The sequence below is a fragment of the Indicator indicator genome, chromosome 25, assembly GCF_027791375.1.
Source record: "Indicator indicator isolate 239-I01 chromosome 25, UM_Iind_1.1, whole genome shotgun sequence".
Lineage (NCBI taxonomy): Eukaryota > Metazoa > Chordata > Aves > Piciformes > Indicatoridae > Indicator > Indicator indicator.
In genome coordinates this window covers 16343025-16363762 of record NC_072034.1, presented here as the reverse complement: position 1 = coordinate 16363762, position 20738 = coordinate 16343025, and the positions used below count along the sequence as shown (strand labels likewise).

Here is a 20738-nt window from a genome sequence, read left to right as displayed (position 1 = left end):
GACAGGTGTGAGGCCTGGCACTACCCAGGGAACAGAGGGTGCCAGGACAACCAAGAAACATCTTTGCTGCAGGTGTGCTGGGAAAGAGCTCCCAGTGGACAGCATGAACCACACCTGAGACAATCAGATAATCAGACCCTGAGCCAGCAGTGTGCCCTGGTGGCCAAGAAGGCCAAGGGGCTCCTGGGGTGCATCAAGAAGAGTGTGGCCAGCAGGTGAGAGAGGTTCTCCTCCTCCTCTGCTCTGCCCTGCTGAGGCCACAGCTGGAGCACTGTGTCCAGTTCTGGGCTCCCCAGCTCAAGAGGAACAGGGAACTGCTGGAGAGGGCACAGCAAAGGGCTGCAGAGCTGCTGAGGGCACTGTAACAGCTCTGGTGAGGCAAGGCTGAGAGCCCTGGGGCTGTTAGCCTGCAGAAGAGCAGCCTGAGGGGGATCTGATCAATGCTGATCAATACTCCACGGCTGGGGGTCAGGAGGATGGGGCCAGGCTTTGTTCAGTGGTGCCCAGGGACAGGACAAGGGCTCAGGGCACAAAGTGGAACATCAGAAATTCATCTGAACATGAGGAGGATCTTCTGTAATGTAAGGGTGAGGGAGCCCTGGGGCAGGCTGCCCAGAGGGGTGGTGGAGTCTCCATCTCTGGAGACATTCAGAACCCACCTGGATGTGTTCCTGGGTGACCTGCCCTGGGTGACCCTGCTTGGCAGGGGGGTTGGACTGGATGATCTCTGGAGGTGTCTTCCAACCCCTACATTTCTGTCATTCTATTGAGGTGGAGCTTCCTGGCTTCCAGTTTGTGTCCAGTGCCCTTTGTGCTGTCCCAGGATACCACTGCAAAGAGCCTGACCCCTGCTGCTTGCCCCCCACCCTCCAGATATTTATAAACATTGATCAGATCTCCTCTCAGCCTTCTCTTCTCCAGGCTAACCAGCCCCAGGGCTCTCAGCCTTTCCTCACCAGACATGTTTCAAGCCCTTCATCATCCTCATAGCCTCCCTTGGACTCTCTCCAGCAGATCCCTGTCCCTCTTGAACTGAGGAGCCCAGACCTGGACACAATACTCCAAGTGTGGTCTCACCAGGGCAGAATAGAGAGGGAGGAGAACCTCCCTTGGCCTGCTGGCCACACTCTTAATGCACCCCAGGGTCCCATTGGCTGTCTGGCCACAGGGCACATTGCTCTCCCATGGATAATTTACTGCCCACCAGCACTCCAAGGTCCTTCTCCAGGGAGCTATTTCCCAGCAGCTCAACCCCTAACCTGTTCTGGTACCTGGTGTTGTTCCTGCCCAGGAGCAGGACTCTCCCCTTGCCCTTGTTGAACCTGATGAGGTTCCCCTCTGCCCAGCCCTCCAGCCTGGCCAGACTTGATTGGCCATCAGCCACTCCTCCCAGTTTGGTCCCATCAGCAAACTGGCTGATGCTGAAACACCTCAGCATGCCCAGGTGGCTGTCTCTGCAGAGCCAGGAACCTCAACAACATCAACTGCACTCAAGAGACCATTCAGGAGTGAGATCCATTTCTCCAGATGATGACTTAGAGCAGGCTCCAGCTGATCACATCAGGAGTGGACTTTTGCAATCAGCAGCCAGCTGGCTGTGTTGTGCTCAGGGAACTCTGAGCTCACACCACTCCATGCCAGCTGTCCCTCCTCCCCAGCCAGCTGCTCTCTGGGCACCTCATGTTCTGCTCTTCCCGAGTTCCTTTTTGCGCAGCTCAGATTACCTGGCAGGGGGTCTCTGGATGCAGCCTTCTGGAGCTGGAGAAGATTCTGATCCTCTGAAGTCTCACTGCTACGATTCAAGAGGTTCTGAGCTTCCTCATCCACCACATCCAGCAGATACTGCACAACTTCATTGTGGTCATCCTCATCATAATACTCATCATCTGGAAGCTCTGCTTCTGAGGAGAAGCAGCAGCAAATGAGGATAAAAACCCTTTAACCAGTGATGTTTTGGGGGGAAAAAGCATGAAATGGGCAGATACCAGGGTAATATTTGTTGCTGTTAGAGAATCACAGAGTTGTTTGGGTTGGAAAAAGCCTCTAAGATCATCCAGTCCAACCTCCAGCCCAACCCCACCATGGCCACCAAACCATGGCCCCAAGTGCCATGGCCACAGGTTTCTGGAACACCACCAAGGATGGGGACTCCACCACCTCCCTGGGCAGCCTCTTCCAATCATAGAATCATAAAATCAACAAGGTTGGGAAAGACCTCAGAGATCATCAAGTCCAACCTGTCACCCAGCACCTCATGACTAACCAAACCATGGCTTCAAGTGCCATGTCCAACCCCTGACCACTCTGGCAGCAAAGAAATTTTTCCTCCTCTCCAACCTAACCCGACCCCTGGGCACAATTTCAGGCCACTGCCTCTCCTCCTATCCCCTGATCCTAGGGAGAAGAGCCCAACCCCCACCTCACTACGTGGCTTTCATTCATTTCTAACACAGAATCCATTGCCCACAGATCTCCTGCCAACATCAACTAAGAGCTGTCCAGCAGCACACCACTTGGAGATGTCCTCCTCCAGCTGACTACCAGCCTCACACTGCCTTGTTTCAGCCTGCCCAGCACTGCCCCCATTCTCCCTGACCCTCCCACACCAGAGCCTCAGCTCTCCCCACCTCACCTCCTCCTTACCTGCTTTGTCACTGTGCTTAGAACACTCTGACCCCTGCTTGGGAAAGCCAAGGGAAGGAGCATCTCCAGATGCAGAGAGGTCCATCAGCCCCTGGGGGTGGTGGATGCTGTTGCCTGGCTTTGCCTCAGCAGCTCCGAGGATGCCATTGGCATTGAGCTAAGGGAAGAAGAGGACAAAGTAACCCTTCAAAGGCAGCCAGCAACCCCTGGAAGTGCACTGCGAGGCTTCGAAGCAACCCAACCCTCCTGTTCCTAGCCTAAGCTCTGCTTAGAAGCAACCAAACCCTCCTGTTCCTAGCCTAAGCTCGGCTTCGAAGCAACCCAACCCTCCTGTTCCTAGCCTAAGCTCTGCTTAGAAGCAACCAAACCCTCCTGTTCCTAGCCTAAGCTCCGCTTAGAAGCAACCAAACCCTCCTGTTCCTAGCCTAAGCTCCGCTTAGAAGCAACCAAACCCTCCTGTTCCTAGCCTAAGCTCCGCTTAGAAGCAACCAAACCCTCCTGTTCCTAGCCTAAGCTCTGCTTAGAAGCAACCCAACCCTCCTGTTCCTAGCCTAAGCTCCGCTTAGAAGCAACCAAACCCTCCTGTTCCTAGCCTAAGCTCTGCTTAGAAGCAACCAAACCCTCCTGTTCCTAGCCTAAGCTCCGCTTAGAAGCAACCCAACCCTCCTGTTCCTAGCCTAAGCTCCGCTTAGAAGCAACCAAACCCTCCTGTTCCTAGCCTAAGCTCTGCTTAGAAGCAACCAAACCCTCCTGTTCCTAGCCTAAGCTCTGCTTAGAAGCAACCAAACCCTCCTGTTCCTAGCCTAAGCTCTGCTTAGAAGCAACCAAACCCTCCTGTTCCTAGCCTAAGCTCTGCTTAGAAGCAACCAAACCCTTCTGTTCCTAGCCTAAGCTCTGCTTAGAAGCAACCAAACCCTCCTGTTCCTAGCCTAAGCTCTGCTTAGAAGCAACCAAACCCTCCTGTTCCTAGCCTAAGCTCTGCTTAGAAGCAACCAAACCCTCCTGTTCCTAGCCTAAGCTCTGCTTAGAAGCAACCAAACCCTCCTGTTCCTAGCCTAAGCTCTGCTTAGAAGCAACCAAACCCTCCTGTTCCTAGCCTAAGCTCTGCTTAGAAGCAACCAAACCCTCCTGTTCCTAGCCTAAGCTCTGCTTAGAAGCAACCAAACCCTCCTGTTCCTAGCCTAAGCTCCGCTTAGAAGCAACCAAACCCTCCTGTTCCTAGCCTAAGCTCTGCTTAGAAGCAACCAAACCCTCCTGTTCCTAGCCTAAGCTCTGCTTAGAAGCAACCAAACCCTCCTGTTCCTAGCCTAAGCTCTGCTTAGAAGCAACCAAACCCTTCTGTTCCTAGCCTAAGCTCTGCTTAGAAGCAACCAAACCCTCCTGTTCCTAGCCTAAGCTCTGCTTAGAAGCAACCAAACCCTCCTGTTCCTAGCCTAAGCTCTGCTTAGAAGCAACCAAACCCTCCTGTTCCTAGCCTAAGCTCTGCTTAGAAGCAACCAAACCCTCCTGTTCCTAGCCTAAGCTCTGCTTAGAAGCAACCAAACCCTCCTGTTCCTAGCCTAAGCTCTGCTTAGAAGCAACCAAACCCTCCTGTTCCTAGCCTAAGCTCTGCTTAGAAGCAACCAAACCCTCCTGTTCCTAGCCTAAGCTCTGCTTAGAAGCAACCAAACCCTCCTGTTCCTAGCCTAAGCTCTGCTTAGAAGCAACCAAACCCTCCTGTTCCTAGCCTAAGCTCCGCTTAGAAGCAACCAAACCCTCCTGTTCCTAGCCTAAGCTCTGCTTAGAAGCAACCAAACCCTCCTGTTCCTAGCCTAAGCTCTGCTTAGAAGCAACCAAACCCTCCTGTTCCTAGCCTAAGCTCCGCTTAGAAGCAACCAAACCCTCCTGTTCCTAGCCTAAGCTCCGCTTAGAAGCAACCAAACCCTCCTGTTCCTAGCCTAAGCTCTGCTTAGAAGCAACCAAACCCTCCTGTTCCTAGCCTAAGCTCTGCTTAGAAGCAACCAAACCCTCCTGTTCCTAGCCTAAGCTCTGCTTAGAAGCAACCAAACCCTTCTGTTCCTAGCCTAAGCTCTGCTTAGAAGCAACCAAACCCTCCTGTTCCTAGCCTAAGCTCCGCTTAGAAGCAACCCAACCCTCCTGTTCCTAGCCTAAGCTCCGCTTAGAAGCAACCAAACCCTCCTGTTCCTAGCCTAAGCTCTGCTTAGAAGCAACCAAACCCTCCTGTTCCTAGCCTAAGCTCCGCTTAGAAGCAACCAAACCCTCCTGTTCCTAGCCTAAGCTCTGCTTAGAAGCAACCAAACCCTCCTGTTCCTAGCCTAAGCTCGCTTAGAAGCAACCCAACCCTCCTGTTCCTAGCCTAAGCTCCGCTTAGAAGCAACCAAACCCTCCTGTTCCTAGCCTAAGCTCTGCTTAGAAGCAACCAAACCCTCCTGTTCCTAGCCTAAGCTCCGCTTAGAAGCAACCAAACCCTCCTGTTCCTAGCCTAAGCTCTGCTTAGAAGCAACCAAACCCTCCTGTTCCTAGCCTAAGCTCTGCTTAGAAGCAACCAAACCCTCCTGTTCCTAGCCTAAGCTCTGCTTAGAAGCAACCAAACCCTCCTGTTCCTAGCCTAAGCTCTGCTTAGAAGCAACCAAACCCTCCTGTTCCTAGCCTAAGCTCCGCTTAGAAGCAACCAAACCCTCCTGTTCCTAGCCTAAGCTCCGCTTAGAAGCAACCAAACCCTCCTGTTCCTAGCCTAAGCTCCGCTTAGAAGCAACCAAACCCTCCTGTTCCTAGCCTAAGCTCCGCTTAGAAGCAACCAAACCCTCCTGTTCCTAGCCTAAGCTCCGCTTAGAAGCAACCAAACCCTCCTGTTCCTAGCCTAAGCTCTGCTTAGAAGCAACCAAACCCTCCTGTTCCTAGCCTAAGCTCTGCTTAGAAGCAACCAAACCCTCCTGTTCCTAGCCTAAGCTCTGCTTAGAAGCAACCAAACCCTCCTGTTCCTAGCCTAAGCTCTGCTTAGAAGCAACCAAACCCTCCTGTTCCTAGCCTAAGCTCTGCTTAGAAGCAACCAAACCCTCCTGTTCCTAGCCTAAGCTCTGCTTAGAAGCAACCAAACCCTCCTGTTCCTAGCCTAAGCTCCGCTTAGAAGCAACTAAACCCTCCTGTTCCTAGCCTAAGCTCCGCTTAGAAGCAACCAAACCCTCCTGTTCCTAGCCTAAGCTCTGCTTAGAAGCAACCAAACCCTCCTGTTCCTAGCCTAAGCTCTGCTTAGAAGCAACCAAACCCTCCTGTTCCTAGCCTAAGCTCCGCTTAGAAGCAACCAAACCCTCCTGTTCCTAGCCTAAGCTCCGCTTAGAAGCAACCAAACCCTCCTGTTCCTAGCCTAAGCTCTGCTTAGAAGCAACCAAACCCTCCTGTTCCTAGCCTAAGCTCCGCTTAGAAGCAACCAAACCCTCCTGTTCCTAGCCTAAGCTCCGCTTAGAAGCAACCAAACCCTCCTGTTCCTAGCCTAAGCTCCGCTTAGAAGCAACCAAACCCTCCTGTTCCTAGCCTAAGCTCCGCTTAGAAGCAACCAAACCCTCCTGTTCCTAGCCTAAGCTCTGCTTAGAAGCAACCAAACCCTCCTGTTCCTAGCCTAAGCTCTGCTTAGAAGCAACCAAACCCTCCTGTTCCTAGCCTAAGCTCTGCTTAGAAGCAACCAAACCCTCCTGTTCCTAGCCTAAGCTCTGCTTAGAAGCAACCAAACCCTCCTGTTCCTAGCCTAAGCTCTGCTTAGAAGCAACCAAACCCTCCTGTTCCTAGCCTAAGCTCTGCTTAGAAGCAACCAAACCCTCCTGTTCCTAGCCTAAGCTCCGCTTAGAAGCAACCAAACCCTCCTGTTCCTAGCCTAAGCTCTGCTTAGAAGCAACCAAACCCTCCTGTTCCTAGCCTAAGCTCTGCTTAGAAGCAACCAAACCCTCCTGTTCCTAGCCTAAGCTCTGCTTAGAAGCAACCAAACCCTCCTGTTCCTAGCCTAAGCTCCGCTTAGAAGCAACCAAACCCTCCTGTTCCTAGCCTAAGCTCCGCTTAGAAGCAACCAAACCCTCCTGTTCCTAGCCTAAGCTCCGCTTAGAAGCAACCAAACCCTCCTGTTCCTAGCCTAAGCTCCGCTTAGAAGCAACCAAACCCTCCTGTTCCTAGCCTAAGCTCCGCTTAGAAGCAACCAAACCCTCCTGTTCCTAGCCTAAGCTCCGCTTAGAAGCAACCAAACCCTCCTGTTCCTAGCCTAAGCTCTGCTTAGAAGCAACCAAACCCTCCTGTTCCTAGCCTAAGCTCTGCTTAGAAGCAACCAAACCCTCCTGTTCCTAGCCTAAGCTCTGCTTAGAAGCAACCAAACCCTCCTGTTCCTAGCCTAAGCTCTGCTTAGAAGCAACCAAACCCTCCTGTTCCTAGCCTAAGCTCCGCTTAGAAGCAACCAAACCCTCCTGTTCCTAGCCTAAGCTCCGCTTAGAAGCAACCAAACCCTCCTGTTCCTAGCCTAAGCTCTGCTTAGAAGCAACCAAACCCTCCTGTTCCTAGCCTAAGCTCTGCTTAGAAGCAACCAAACCCTTCTGTTCCTAGCCTAAGCTCTGCTTAGAAGCAACCAAACCCTTCTGTTCCTAGCCTAAGCTCCGCTTAGAAGCAACCAAACCCTCCTGTTCCTAGCCTAAGCTCCGCTTAGAAGCAACCAAACCCTCCTGTTCCTAGCCTAAGCTCCGCTTAGAAGCAACCCAACCCTCCTGTTCCTAGCCTAAGCTCCGCTTAGAAGCAACCAAACCCTCCTGTTCCTAGCCTAAGCTCTGCTTAGAAGCAACCAAACCCTCCTGTTCCTAGCCTAAGCTCTGCTTAGAAGCAACCAAACCCTCCTGTTCCTAGCCTAAGCTCTGCTTAGAAGCAACCAAACCCTCCTGTTCCTAGCCTAAGCTCTGCTTAGAAGCAACCAAACCCTCCTGTTCCTAGCCTAAGCTCTGCTTAGAAGCAACCAAACCCTCCTGTTCCTAGCCTAAGCTCTGCTTAGAAGCAACCAAACCCTCCTGTTCCTAGCCTAAGCTCTGCTTAGAAGCAACCAAACCCTCCTGTTCCTAGCCTAAGCTCTGCTTAGAAGCAACCAAACCCTCCTGTTCCTAGCCTAAGCTCTGCTTAGAAGCAACCAAACCCTCCTGTTCCTAGCCTAAGCTCCGCTTAGAAGCAACCAAACCCTCCTGTTCCTAGCCTAAGCTCTGCTTAGAAGCAACCAAACCCTCCTGTTCCTAGCCTAAGCTCTGCTTAGAAGCAACCAAACCCTCCTGTTCCTAGCCTAAGCTCTGCTTAGAAGCAACCAAACCCTCCTGTTCCTAGCCTAAGCTCTGCTTAGAAGCAACCAAACCCTCCTGTTCCTAGCCTAAGCTCTGCTTAGAAGCAACCAAACCCTCCTGTTCCTAGCCTAAGCTCTGCTTAGAAGCAACCAAACCCTCCTGTTCCTAGCCTAAGCTCTGCTTAGAAGCAACCAAACCCTCCTGTTCCTAGCCTAAGCTCTGCTTAGAAGCAACCAAACCCTCCTGTTCCTAGCCTAAGCTCTGCTTAGAAGCAACCAAACCCTTCTGTTCCTAGCCTAAGCTCTGCTTAGAAGCAACCAAACCCTCCTGTTCCTAGCCTAAGCTCTGCTTAGAAGCAACCAAACCCTCCTGTTCCTAGCCTAAGCTCCGCTTAGAAGCAAACAAACCCTCCTGTTCCTAGCCTAAGCTCTGCTTAGAAGCAACCAAACCCTCCTGTTCCTAGCCTAAGCTCTGCTTAGAAGCAACCAAACCCTCCTGTTCCTAGCCTAAGCTCTGCTTAGAAGCAACCAAACCCTCCTGTTCCTAGCCTAAGCTCTGCTTAGAAGCAACCAAACCCTCCTGTTCCTAGCCTAAGCTCTGCTTAGAAGCAACCAAACCCTCCTGTTCCTAGCCTAAGCTCTGCTTAGAAGCAACCAAACCCTCCTGTTCCTAGCCTAAGCTCTGCTTAGAAGCAACCAAACCCTCCTGTTCCTAGCCTAAGCTCTGCTTAGAAGCAACCAAACCCTCCTGTTCCTAGCCTAAGCTCTGCTTAGAAGCAACCAAACCCTCCTGTTCCTAGCCTAAGCTCTGCTTAGAAGCAACCAAACCCTCCTGTTCCTAGCCTAAGCTCTGCTTAGAAGCAACCAAACCCTCCTGTTCCTAGCCTAAGCTCTGCTTAGAAGCAACCAAACCCTCTGTTCCTAGCCTAAGCTCTGCTTAGAAGCAACCAAACCCTCCTGTTCCTAGCCTAAGCTCTGCTTAGAAGCAACCAAACCCTCCTGTTCCTAGCCTAAGCTCTGCTTAGAAGCAACCAAACCCTCCTGTTCCTAGCCTAAGCTCTGCTTAGAAGCAACCAAACCCTCCTGTTCCTAGCCTAAGCTCTGCTTAGAAGCAACCAAACCCTCCTGTTCCTAGCCTAAGCTCTGCTTAGAAGCAACCAAACCCTCCTGTTCCTAGCCTAAGCTCTGCTTAGAAGCAACCAAACCCTCCTGTTCCTAGCCTAAGCTCTGCTTAGAAGCAACCAAACCCTTCTGTTCCTAGCCTAAGCTCTGCTTAGAAGCAACCAAACCCTCCTGTTCCTAGCCTAAGCTCTGCTTAGAAGCAACCAAACCCTCCTGTTCCTAGCCTAAGCTCTGCTTAGAAGCAACCAAACCCTCCTGTTCCTAGCCTAAGCTCTGCTTAGAAGCAACCAAACCCTCCTGTTCCTAGCCTAAGCTCTGCTTAGAAGCAACCAAACCCTCCTGTTCCTAGCCTAAGCTCTGCTTAGAAGCAACCAAACCCTCCTGTTCCTAGCCTAAGCTCTGCTTAGAAGCAACCAAACCCTCCTGTTCCTAGCCTAAGCTCTGCTTAGAAGCAACCAAACCCTCCTGTTCCTAGCCTAAGCTCTGCTTAGAAGCAACCAAACCCTCCTGTTCCTAGCCTAAGCTCTGCTTAGAAGCAACCAAACCCTCCTGTTCCTAGCCTAAGCTCTGCTTAGAAGCAACCAAACCCTCCTGTTCCTAGCCTAAGCTCTGCTTAGAAGCAACCAAACCCTCCTGTTCCTAGCCTAAGCTCTGCTTAGAAGCAACCAAACCCTCCTGTTCCTAGCCTAAGCTCTGCTTAGAAGCAACCAAACCCTCCTGTTCCTAGCCTAAGCTCTGCTTAGAAGCAACCAAACCCTCCTGTTCCTAGCCTAAGCTCTGCTTAGAAGCAACCAAACCCTCCTGGTCCTAGCGTAAGCTCTGCTTAGAAGCAACCAAACCCTCCTGTTCCTAGCCTAAGCTCCGCTTAGAAGCAACCAAACCCTCCTGTTCCTAGCCTAAGCTCTGCTTAGAAGCAACCAAACCCTTCTGTTCCTAGCCTAAGCTCTACTTAGAAGCAACCAAACCCTCCTGTTCCTAGCCTAAGCTCTGCTCAGAAGCAACCAAACCCTTCTGTTCCTAGCCTAAGCTCTGCTTAGAAGCAACCAAACCCTCCTGTTCCTAGCCTAAGCTCTGCTTAGAAGCAACCAAACCCTCCTGTTCCTAGCCTAAGCTCTGCTTAGAAGCAACCAAACCCTCCTGTTCCTAGCCTAAGCTCTGCTTAGAAGCAACCAAACCCTCCTGTTCCTAGCCTAAGCTCTACTTAGAAGCAACCAAACCCTCCTGTTCCTAGCCTAAGCTCTACTTAGAAGCAACCAAACCCTCCTGTTCCTAGCCTAAGCTCTGCTTAGAAGCAACCAAACCCTTCTGTTCCTAGCCTAAGCTCTGCTTAGAAGCAACCAAACCCTCCTGTTCCTAGCCTAAGCTCTACTTAGAAGCAACCAAACCCTTCTGTTCCTAGCCTAAGCTCTACTCAGAAGCAACCAAACCCTCCTGTTCCTAGCCTAAGCTCTGCTTAGAAGCAACCAAACCCTTCTGTTCCTAGCCTAAGCTCTGCTTAGAAGCAACCAAACCCTTCTGTTCCTAGCCTAAGCTCCGCTTAGAAGCAACCAAACCCTCCTGTTCCTAGCCTAAGCTCTACTCAGAAGCAACCAAACCCTCCTGTGCCTATCATAATCTCAGCTGAGTGGTGGGTGGCACTCATCTGGGGGATGGGTGGCAGCTTGTAGGTGACTTAGAAGCTTCACATGGAAAGAAAAAATGGGAAAAAAATAATTTAAAGTAAGCAAGGGAAAAAAAAAAAACCAAACCCCACATGGTATGAAGAAGAAACTACTCCATGAGAACAGGCAGCAGTCTGAGAACCTCTACAGAACATGTGTGGGTGTGCTTCAGAGCTGCTGGCCCTGCAGCACAGCTCTTCTGGGAGGAAAAAAATCACACAAGGGCTTGGCTTGGAAGGGACCTGAAAGGTCATCCAGTTCCAATCTCCCTGCCATGGGCAGGGACATCTCGTAGTCCAGGTTGCTCAAGGCCTCATCCAGCCTGGCCTTGAACACCTGCATGCTTGCAGCCTCCAAAACTTCTCTGGGCAGCCTGTGCCAGTGCCTCACCACCCTCATGGGCAAAATTTTCTTCCTCATCTCTCATCTCAGTCCAGCTTCTTCCAGTCTGAAGCCCTCATCCTGGCACTCACTGTCATGCACTGGTAAAATGTCCCTCCCCAGCTCTTCTGTAGCCCTTTCAAATCCTGGAAGCCTTCATCCAGGCTGAACAGCCCCTACTCTCTCAGCCTGCCCCACAGCAGAGGGTCTCCAGCCCTCTGATCATCCTCATGGCCTCCTCTGGACCTGCTCTAACAGTTCCAGGTCCTCCTTGTGTTGGTGCTCCAGAGCTGCCCCAGCACTGCAGGTGAGGTCTGAGCAGAGCAGAGGGGCAGAATCCCCTCCCTGCCCCTGCTGGGGCTCAGCCCAGCACAGGGTTGGCTCCTGGGCTGCCAGCTCACATTGCTGGCTCCTGCTGAGCTGCTCCTCACCCAGCATCCCCAGGCCCTTCTCCTCAGGGCTGCTCTCTGCCCATTCCCCACCCAGCCTGGATTGGTGCTTGGCATTGCCCTGCCCCAGCTGGAGGACCTTGCCCCTGGCCTTGTGGAGCTTCATGAGGTTGGCTTGGGGCCAGCTCTGCAGCCTGTCCAGGACCCTCTGGATGGATCCTTCCCTCCAGAGTGTCACCACCCAGCTTGGTGTCACTGGCAATCTGCTGAGGCTGCCTCCATCCCACTGCCCCTGCCACCAACAAAGATGCTGAACAGCACTGGCCCCAGTACAGACTCCATTTGCCACTGGTTTGCACTGAGACACCAAACCATTGCCTGCTCCTCTTTGAGTGTCACCATGAAGCCAGAGAAGAAAGGGAAGTTTCCAACAAGCCCAGCATGGCAGCACTTGCACACAGTGGGGACAGAAGGGATCCTCCTGGGCCACTGCCTTGCACCCTTCTCATCAGACCTTTGTGTCTTTTGACAAAGATCAACTCAAAGCCTTGCAGATCTTTGTGGGGACCACTGCTTGCCCACCATGCCCTGCCCAGAGTGGCTTTGCACAGGCTCAGGTTGGGTTGTTCACTTCAGCTATTCACAAACTGTGTCTCAAGCAGCTCCTTTCCTCTGCCTGCTGACAGCAAGCAGGGCAGGGGAATGTTTACCTTGGGCCCACAGGCATCAGCTGGCTTCTCTGCTTTATCCCAGGGATCAGCACAGGAGCAGCCTGGACAAAGAGAGGGAACAAGCAGCAAGCTGACAGTGACTCCTCACTGAGGTTAGGGGAGCCCCCAGCAATTATTGATTTTAAATCCCCACCCCCAGGTATCTAATGGGATGTCATGAGAGGAGGAACACTGCTGCCTGCCTCCTGAGCACTGCTAAGCCCACAGGAAGGACAAAGGAATGGCTTCTGGAGTGCTGCCTCATTGGGATCCCAAAGGAGGGATGCTGACACAGGAACAACCTCTGAGCAAAAAGGAAGGTGGCTAAAGAGCTGAAGGACCCAAACAGGAACCTCTGGGAGCAGGGCAGGATTCCCTTTCTCTTGAAAGGTACCAAACACAACCTCCTGCATCACCTCTCACTGACTTCTGGCTTGGTTTTCAAACACCAGCTGACATCTGAGTCCTTGTTCAGAGAAAGGTTTAGGTTGGAAGGGAAGTGCCAACCCCCTGCCATGTGCAGGGACACCTCCCACCAGCACAGCTTGCTCAGGGCCTCATCCAGCCTGGCCCTCAACACCTCCAGGGAGGGGACAGCCACAGCCTCCCTGGGCAACCTGTGCCAGTCTCTCCCCACCCTCAGCACCACATCCATGCAGCTTTTAAACACCTCCAGCCATGGGGACTCCATCACCTCCCTGGGCAGCCTCTTTCAATCCCTTACCACTCTTGCAGCAAAGAAATTTTTCCTCATCTCCAACCTAAACCTCCCCTGGCACAATTTCAAGCTGTTGCCTCTCCATCTATCAGCTGAGACTAGAGAGCAGAGCCCAAGCCCCACCTGGCTGCAGCCTCCTCTCAGGGAGCTGCAGAGAGCAATGAGGTCTCCCTGAGCTCAGCCTCCTCTTCTCCACACCAAACACCCCCAGCTCCCTCAGCTGCTCCTCCCCAGCCCTCTTCTCCACACCCTTCCCCACCTTTCTTGCCCTTCTCTGGCCCTGCTCCAGCTCCTCAAGGTCCTTCTTGCACTCAGGGCCCCAAAACTGAAGCCAGCACTCAAGCTGTGGCCTCCCCAGTGCTGAGCCCAGGGGGACAATCCCTGCCCTGCTCCTGCTGCCCACACCATTGCTGCTCCAGCCCAGGCTGCTGCTGCCCTTCTTGCCCCCCTGGCCACCCCCTGGCTCCTCTCCAGCTGCTGACACCCAGCACTCCCAGGCCTTTCCCTGCTGGGCACTTTCCAACCACTCTGCCCCCAGCCTGGAGCCTTCTGGGGTTGTTGTGCCCCAGTCAATTGATTGATTTATTTTTTTAACTCCTTGAGAGCCCAAGGCTTGGTGTTAGAGACAATTTGCAAACCACAAGAGAAACCAAATCCTAACTAGACCATGGCAAAATCTCTTCTTGTGGAGCTTTCAAAAGAAAGAGCAAGCAAACATCTGTTGGAGTTGACCTCAGTAAGTGGAGTAACAGGACCAGGATGAGATCTGAAGGCCTCCCCTCAGTTCCTTTATGGATATAAACATTCAAAGAAAAAAGAAGTAACCCAAAGCTTTCTTACCATTAGCTTTGACTGGCCAGGGCTCAGAGCCAGCAGGGCTCTTGCATTTTGGAAGCACTGCTTGGCCGTCTCTAGGGAAAAAACATTCAGAGAGGTTTGTAGTCAAGAGAATCAACCAAGCATGAGATGATGAGAGGCTGAGGGACAGCTGCACTGTGCTCTGATGATTGTGCTCTCAAGGCCAACAGCTTTGGAATGTTTGGAACATTCAGTGAGAGAGGTCAAGCACTGGTAGTTAGAACCACAGAACGGTAGGGGTTGGAAGGCACCTCCAGAGATCATCCAGTCCAACCCCCTGCCACGGTAGTGGCACTTAGGGCAGGTTCCCCCAGAACACATCCAGGTGGGTTCTGAATGTCCCCAGAGATGGAGACTCCACCACCCCTCTGGGCAGCCTGCCCAAGGGCACCCTCACCCTTACATTACAGAAGATCCTCCTCATGTTCAGATGAACTTCTGATGTTCCACTTTGTGCCCTGAGCCCTTGTCCTGTCCCTGGGCACCACTGAACAAAGCCTGGCCCCATCCTCCTGACCCCCAGCCGTGGAGTATTGATCAGCATTGATCAGATCCCCCTCAGGCTGCTCTTCTGCAGGCTAACAGCCCCAGGGCTCTCAGCCTCTCCTCACCAGAGCTCTTGCAGTGCCCTCAGCAGCTCTGCAGCCCTTTGCTGTGCCCTCTCCAGCAGTTCCCTGTTCCTCTTGAGCTGGGGAGCCCAGAACTGGACACAGTGCTCCAGCTGTGGCCTCAGCAGGGCAGAGCAGAGGGGGAGGAGAACCTCTCTCACCTGCTGGCCACACTCCTCTTGATGCACCCCAGGAGCCCCTTGGCCTTCTTGGCACCAGGGCACACTGCTGGCTCATGGGCATCCTGTTGGCCCCCAGCACTCCCAGGTCCCTTTCCCCCTTGTCCATGCACTCATCCAGTGATGGGAGAACACCAAAAAGCCCAGGGAAGTGTCCTCTTGTGAGCCATACCTGGTTGCTTTGAGCACCACTTTCGGGAGGTGTGTTTCCAGCATCCTTTTGGCTTCTTTCAGAGTCATCCCCTGGGTACTTACTCCATTAATGTAATGGATAATATCTAGTGCATGGAGACTCTCCTCTCTGGCAGCAACAGAGCTGGGGACAATGTCACTGATGTACACCACGTGGTAAAGGCTGTCATGACCTCCTGACAACAACAAACCTTGGGAGGGCAGGGGGAGGGAAGAAGAAACCAGAAGAATCAAAGACCTTCATAGAATCATAGAATGGTTTGGCTTGGAAGGGAGCTCCAAAGCTCCTCCAGGCCAACCCCCTGCACTCAGCAGGGACATCCTCCACTAGATCAGGTTGCCCACAGCCCTCTCCAGCCTCACCTTAAAGATGTCCAGGCATGAAGCCTCAGCCACCTCCCTGAGCAACCTGTTGCAGTGTTCCACCACCTTGATAGTAAAGAACTCGTTCCTAACATCCAGTCTAAATCTGTCCTTTTCTAGTTTGAAGCCATTGCCCCTGGTCCTGCCACTGCAGCCTTTGGGAACAGTCTCTCCCCATCCTTCTTGTAGGTCCCCTTCAGGTACTGGAAGGCTGCTCTAAGATCTCCCTGAAGCCTTCTCTTCTCCAGGCTGAACAGCCCCAACTCTCTCAGCCTGCCCTTAGAGCAGAGCTGCTCCTACCCCTTGATCATTGTCCTGGCTTCCTCTGGACCCTCTCCAGGGTCTACTGAGGGCTCCAGACCTGCACACTAACTGCAGCTGAGCTCTCCCCAGAGCAGAGCACAGTGGCAGAATCACCTCTCTGGCTCTGCCTGCAGCACCGCGTTGGATGCAGCCCAGGCTGTGATTTGCCTCCTGTGCTGCCTGCTGATGGGGAAATGGAGCAAATCCTGTGCTTGAGAGCAGAGAGCAGCACGCTGCTGTTACCTAGCTCCTCGTTGTGGCACACCAGAGTGATATCAGGCAGCAGGTGGGGCAAGACTGGCATCTTGGGGAGCTCCAGCACCCGGCCCAGCACCAGCCGGACGGTCCTGGGGGCGGCGCGCAGGAAGCTGACAGCCTCGGTGTGGCTCATGTTGGTGACATCCACATCATTCACCTGGGGAGACACCAGCCACACACAGCTTCTGGTTGGAGTCATGCCCTTGTCTGGCTTGGGAAAGCCCTCTGAGATCATCCAGGCCCAGCAGAAACCCAACACCACCATGGCCATCGAGCCACGGCCCAGAGTGCTGCGCGCACTCTGGTTCCAAGCCAAACGCTGAGCAGGGCTGGAGATGTTCATCCTGCATTAAAGCACAGAGCAGCAGTCACAGGATCACAGACTGGGGATCATCCTTTCTCAGAGGTGACCAGGGTCTTCTAAGAAGCCATTTCACAGAATGGTAGAGGTTGGAAGGAACCTCTGAGGATCATCCAGTCCAACCCCCCTGCCAGAGCAGGGTCACCTAAAGCAGGTCACACAGGAACACCTCCAGCTGGGCTTTGAAAGTCACCAGGGAAGGAAAGTCCACCACCTCTCTGGGCAGCCTGCTCCAGGGCTCTGTTACCCTCGCAGCAGAGAAGTTCCTCCTCATGCTTAGATGGAACTTCCTATGGTCAGGTTTGTGCCCCCTGCCTCTTGTCCTGTCATTGGGGACCACTGAGAAGAGTCAGGCCCCACCCTCCTGACACCAACCCTTAGATATTTGTGAGCATTGATCAGATCCCCCTCAGCCTCCTCTTCTGCAGCCCAACCAGCCCCAGGGCTCAGCCTCTCCTCACATGAGAGCAGTTCCAGACCCCTCAGCATCTCTGTGGCTCTCTGCTGGTCTCTCTCCAGTAGCTCTTTGTCCTTCTTGAGCTGGGGAGCCCAGAACTGGACACAGTGCTCCAGCTGTGGCCTCACTGGGCAGAGCAGAGGGGGAGGAGAACCTCTCTCACCTGCTGGCCACACTCCTCTTGATGCACCCCAGGAGCCCCTTGGCCTTCTTGGCACCAGGACACATTGCTGGCTCAGGGTCACCCTGTTGGCCCTCAGCACTCCCAGGTCCCTTTCCCCAGAGCTGCTCTCCAACAGCTCAGTCCCAACCTGTGCTGCTCCCTAGAGCTGTACTTCCCCAGCTGCAGGACTCTCCCCTTGCCCTCAATGCCATTCAGTTGCTCCCTGCCCAGCAGTCTTCTCACACATTTCCATGCCTGTATCTCCTCTGTCCAAGTGCTGCCAAGTTCTGCCTGTCAGAGGGTCAGGACCAAAGGCTGTCACTCAGGACAGACAGCTAAGTCTTTTGACAGACACTCAAAAGCAAACCACACAGTTTGCTTTTGACTCCACGTTGTCCTTTCCACACAACCCCTGGATGTGGCAAGATGGACTCCCTCACCTTTATCAGTCTGTCTCCAGGCTGGAGCCTCCCATCACTTTTGGCAGGGTCCTGAACAATGTCATGGATGTAGCAGCCAACGCTGTCACTGCCTTTGGTGACTGTGAAACCCAGGCTGCCCTTTTCTGACTTGGTCATGGTGACTCGGAGCTCAGCCTCCTGGGGGCAGACAACAGCACTTTGAGCACAGCCAGGCAAAGCAATTCCAAAGCCCCCCTGACCTCAGGGCAGTCACAGACAGACAGCTCAGCTACTGACTGCAACACAGGTCCCAAGCCAGGTGTCTCAGCAGGCTCAGCTCAGCTGCTTCAAAGCCTCTGCTCAAAGGCCTAAGAAGAGGAGAGTTTGTTCCTTCTGAGAATGGACTCTAGCCTAGAACAGCTTTGCAACCTGCAAGACCCCACAGCTGAGGAACAACAAGGCTCAGTTCCCAGGTTTTGTTTAGTCTGTGAAGAGATTATAGAATCATTTTGATGGAGAAGCCCTTGAGGCTCATCCAGCCCAACCATTCTCTACCTCTGCCAAGGCTGGGGCTAAGCCATGGCCCTCAGCACCACAGCTCTGCCTCTTTCAAACACCTCCAGGGATGGGCATTCATAGAATCATAGAATCAGTCAGGGTTGGAAGGGACCACAAGGACCATCTAGTTCAACCACCTTCCTGGGCAGCCTGGGCCAAGCTCTGAGAACTTCTCCCTTCCACCCAGTCACCCCCAGTCCATGGCCAACCCAACTTCCAGCTGGCCACAGCAGCAGGCAGGGACATGTCTGGTATTGAAGGACAGGAAAAGGCAATTACTGGCTCATATTCCTCAGTGCTTTTCTCCAGCTGGCTGAGGAGGGAATCCATTCCTGCCAGGGGTGGAGCTGGCTCAGCAGCAGGAGCAGCAGAAGAGTCCTTTAGCAGAAGAGATGTGGGAACCTCAGGAACAGTCCTACAGGTTGGGATGGGTGGCAAATCCAACAGCAGATCACTGCAGATAAACAAGAAAAAAACCAAGGGTCAGCTTCTACAAAGGTGGCTGCCAGTGCATGGAGCAGTTCTGACTGGTCTAAAATCAACCCCAAAAAAAAGGATTTCTGTGAATAGTTCCAAGAAACTGGTTTTATACTCAGCTCCTGCAGCATGGGGGGGCATCATTGTCATAGAATTACTGAATGGTGAGGGTTGGAAAGGACCTCTGGAGGTCATCCAGTCCAACCCCACTGCCAGAGCAGGATCACCCAGGGCAGGACACACAGGAACACACCCAGGCAGGTCTTGAATATCTCCAGAGAAGGTGACTCCACAACCTCTCTGGGCAGCCTGCTCAGCAAAGAATTTTCTCCTCATGCTGAGGTGGAACCTCCTGGCTTCCACTTTGTGTCCACTGCCTCTTGTCCTGTCCAGGACACTACTGCAAAGAGCCTGGCCCCTGCTTCTTGACACCCCCCTCTCCCCCTTCAGATATTTATCAACATTCAAAGGATCTCCTCTCAGGCTGCTCTCCTCCAGCCTAACCAGCCCCAGGGCTCTCAGCCTTTCCTCCTCACACAGTTGTTGCAGGCTCTTCATCATCCTCATAGCCTCCTTTGGATTCTCTGCAGTATTTTCCTGCTCCTCTTGAACTGGGGAGCCTAGAACTGGACACATTACTCCAGATGTGGCCTCACTAGGGCAGAGTAGAGAGGGAGGAGACCCTCCCTTGACCTGCTGGCCACATTCTTCTTCATGCACCCCAGGATGCTCTTGGCCTTCTTGACCACAAGAGCACATTGCTGCCCCATGGGGACCTTATTGCCCATAAGGACTTCCAAGGACCTGCTCCATGGAGCTGCCTTTCCAGCAGGTCAACCCTTAAGTACCACTGGTGCCTGGTGGTGTTCCCCTCAGGTGCAGGGCTCTGCCCTTGCTCTTGGTGAGGAATGATGACCAACTCACCTGTCCTCCAGCTCTGCCCTGCCAGCAGCCTCTGGGTCGGCGTACAGGACGGTGCGAACAGCCTCCTCCTGCCCTGCCTGTGCCTGGCTCCCAGCTTCATCTGCAGCCTGGTACAGAGCAGGTCTCCAGCCAAGGCCCTCCTGTGCTGCAGACTCCATCCCCTCCTCATCAGCACTCCTGCTGCTGTCACTGTAGCTGTCTCGTCGGGAGGGGGATTTGAGGCTCTTCCTGCCCAGCTCCGTGGCCTCGTTCTCATCGGAGCTGTCTCCTTGCTCTCCGTTTGCTGGACCAGAGACTCCCCTGCTGACCTCTGGGAATACTTGTTGGGGTGAATGGACAGGGGTCTACAGAGAGCAAGGACATTCAATCCATCAAACTCCACTTCTGAGGACAACAGAAAGCTGCACAAAGCTCCCCAAAGCCACCAGGCAGTGCCTGCCTCATTGCCATTCTGCCTCAGCTGTGTACAGCTTCAACGAGTTCCACACACCTTGGCCAAGAGAAAGCCTGAAAACCTCTGAAATATAGAGCCAGAGAAGTGTTTGGGTTGGAAAAGCTGAGATCATCCAGTCCAACCTTCAACCCAACACCACCATGGCCATTAGAGGCCATGTCCCTAGATGCCATGGTCAAACTCTTCTGGAACACCTCCAGGGATGGGGACTCCACCACCACCCTTTGCCAACCCCTGACCACTCTGGCAGCAAAGACATTCTCCTCATCTCCAACCTAACCCTCCCCTGGCACAATTCCAGGCCATTTCCTCACCTCACTGCAATCTCTTCTCAGGGAGCTGTAGAGAGCAATGAGGTCTCCCTGAGCTCAGCCTCCTCTTCTCCACACCAAACACCCCCAGCTCCCTCAGCTGCTCCTCCCCAGCCCTCTTCTCCACACCCTTCCCCACCTTTCTTGCCCTTCTCTGGCCCTGCTCCAGCTCCTCAAGGTCCTTCTTGCACTCAGGACCCCAAAACTGAAGCCAGCACTCAAGCTGTGGCCTCCCCAGTGCTGAGCCCAGGGGGACAATCCCTGCCCTGCTCCTGCTGCCCACACCATTGCTGCTCCAGCCCAGGCTGCTGCTGCCATTCTTGCCCCCCTGGCCACCCCCTGGCTCCTCTCCAGCTGCTGACACCCAGCACCCCCAGGCCTTTCCCTGCTGGGCACTTTCCAGCCACTCTGCCCCCAGCCTGGAGCCTTCCTGGGCTTGTTGTGCCCCAAGTGCAGGACCCAGCCCTTGGCCTTGTTGAGCCTCCTGCAGCTGAGCTCAGCCATGGCTGCAGCCTGCCCAGGTCCCTCTGCAGAGCCTTCCTCCCCTCCAACATATCAACACTCCTGCCCAAACTGGATGTCAAGTGCAGACTTACTGAGGATGCCTCAATGCCCTCATCCAGGTCAGTGATAAAGGCATTAAAGAGAACTGCTCCCAGCCCTGAGCCCTGGGGAGCACCACTAGTCCCTGGCCACCAGCTGGATTTCTCTCCATCCCCAGCAGCCTCTGTGCTCAGCCATCAGGCAGTGTCTCACCCAGGGAAGCCTCCCCCCAGCCAAGCCATGGGCAGCCTTTCTCCAGCAGGCTGCTGTGGGAGGCAGTGGTTGAGGCTTTACTAAATTGCAGGCAGACACAGCCACAGCCTTGCCCTCATCCACTCTGCAGTCAGCTTCTCACAGAAGGAGATCAGGTTGGTCAGGTAGGACCTGCCCTTCACCACCCCATGCTGGCTG

At 53.6% G+C, this 20738-nt stretch overlaps 1 protein-coding gene across 1 annotated transcript in view; it reads right to left on the bottom strand.

Annotated features, from left to right (window-relative positions):
• Positions 1-20738, bottom strand: part of PTPN13 (protein tyrosine phosphatase non-receptor type 13) — a 117670-nt gene that overhangs the window by 16769 nt on the left and 80163 nt on the right. The window contains exons 30-38 of the mRNA XM_054392247.1: positions 19020-19363; positions 17898-18072; positions 17100-17258; positions 15664-15835; positions 14735-14945; positions 13758-13828; positions 12200-12261; positions 2644-2800; positions 1725-1901 (exon numbers count right to left, since the gene is read on the bottom strand). Of these exons, the coding sequence (XP_054248222.1) occupies positions 1725-1901; positions 2644-2800; positions 12200-12261; positions 13758-13828; positions 14735-14945; positions 15664-15835; positions 17100-17258; positions 17898-18072; positions 19020-19363 (1528 nt within the window). The remainder of the gene's footprint in view (positions 1-1724; positions 1902-2643; positions 2801-12199; positions 12262-13757; positions 13829-14734; positions 14946-15663; positions 15836-17099; positions 17259-17897; positions 18073-19019; positions 19364-20738) is intronic.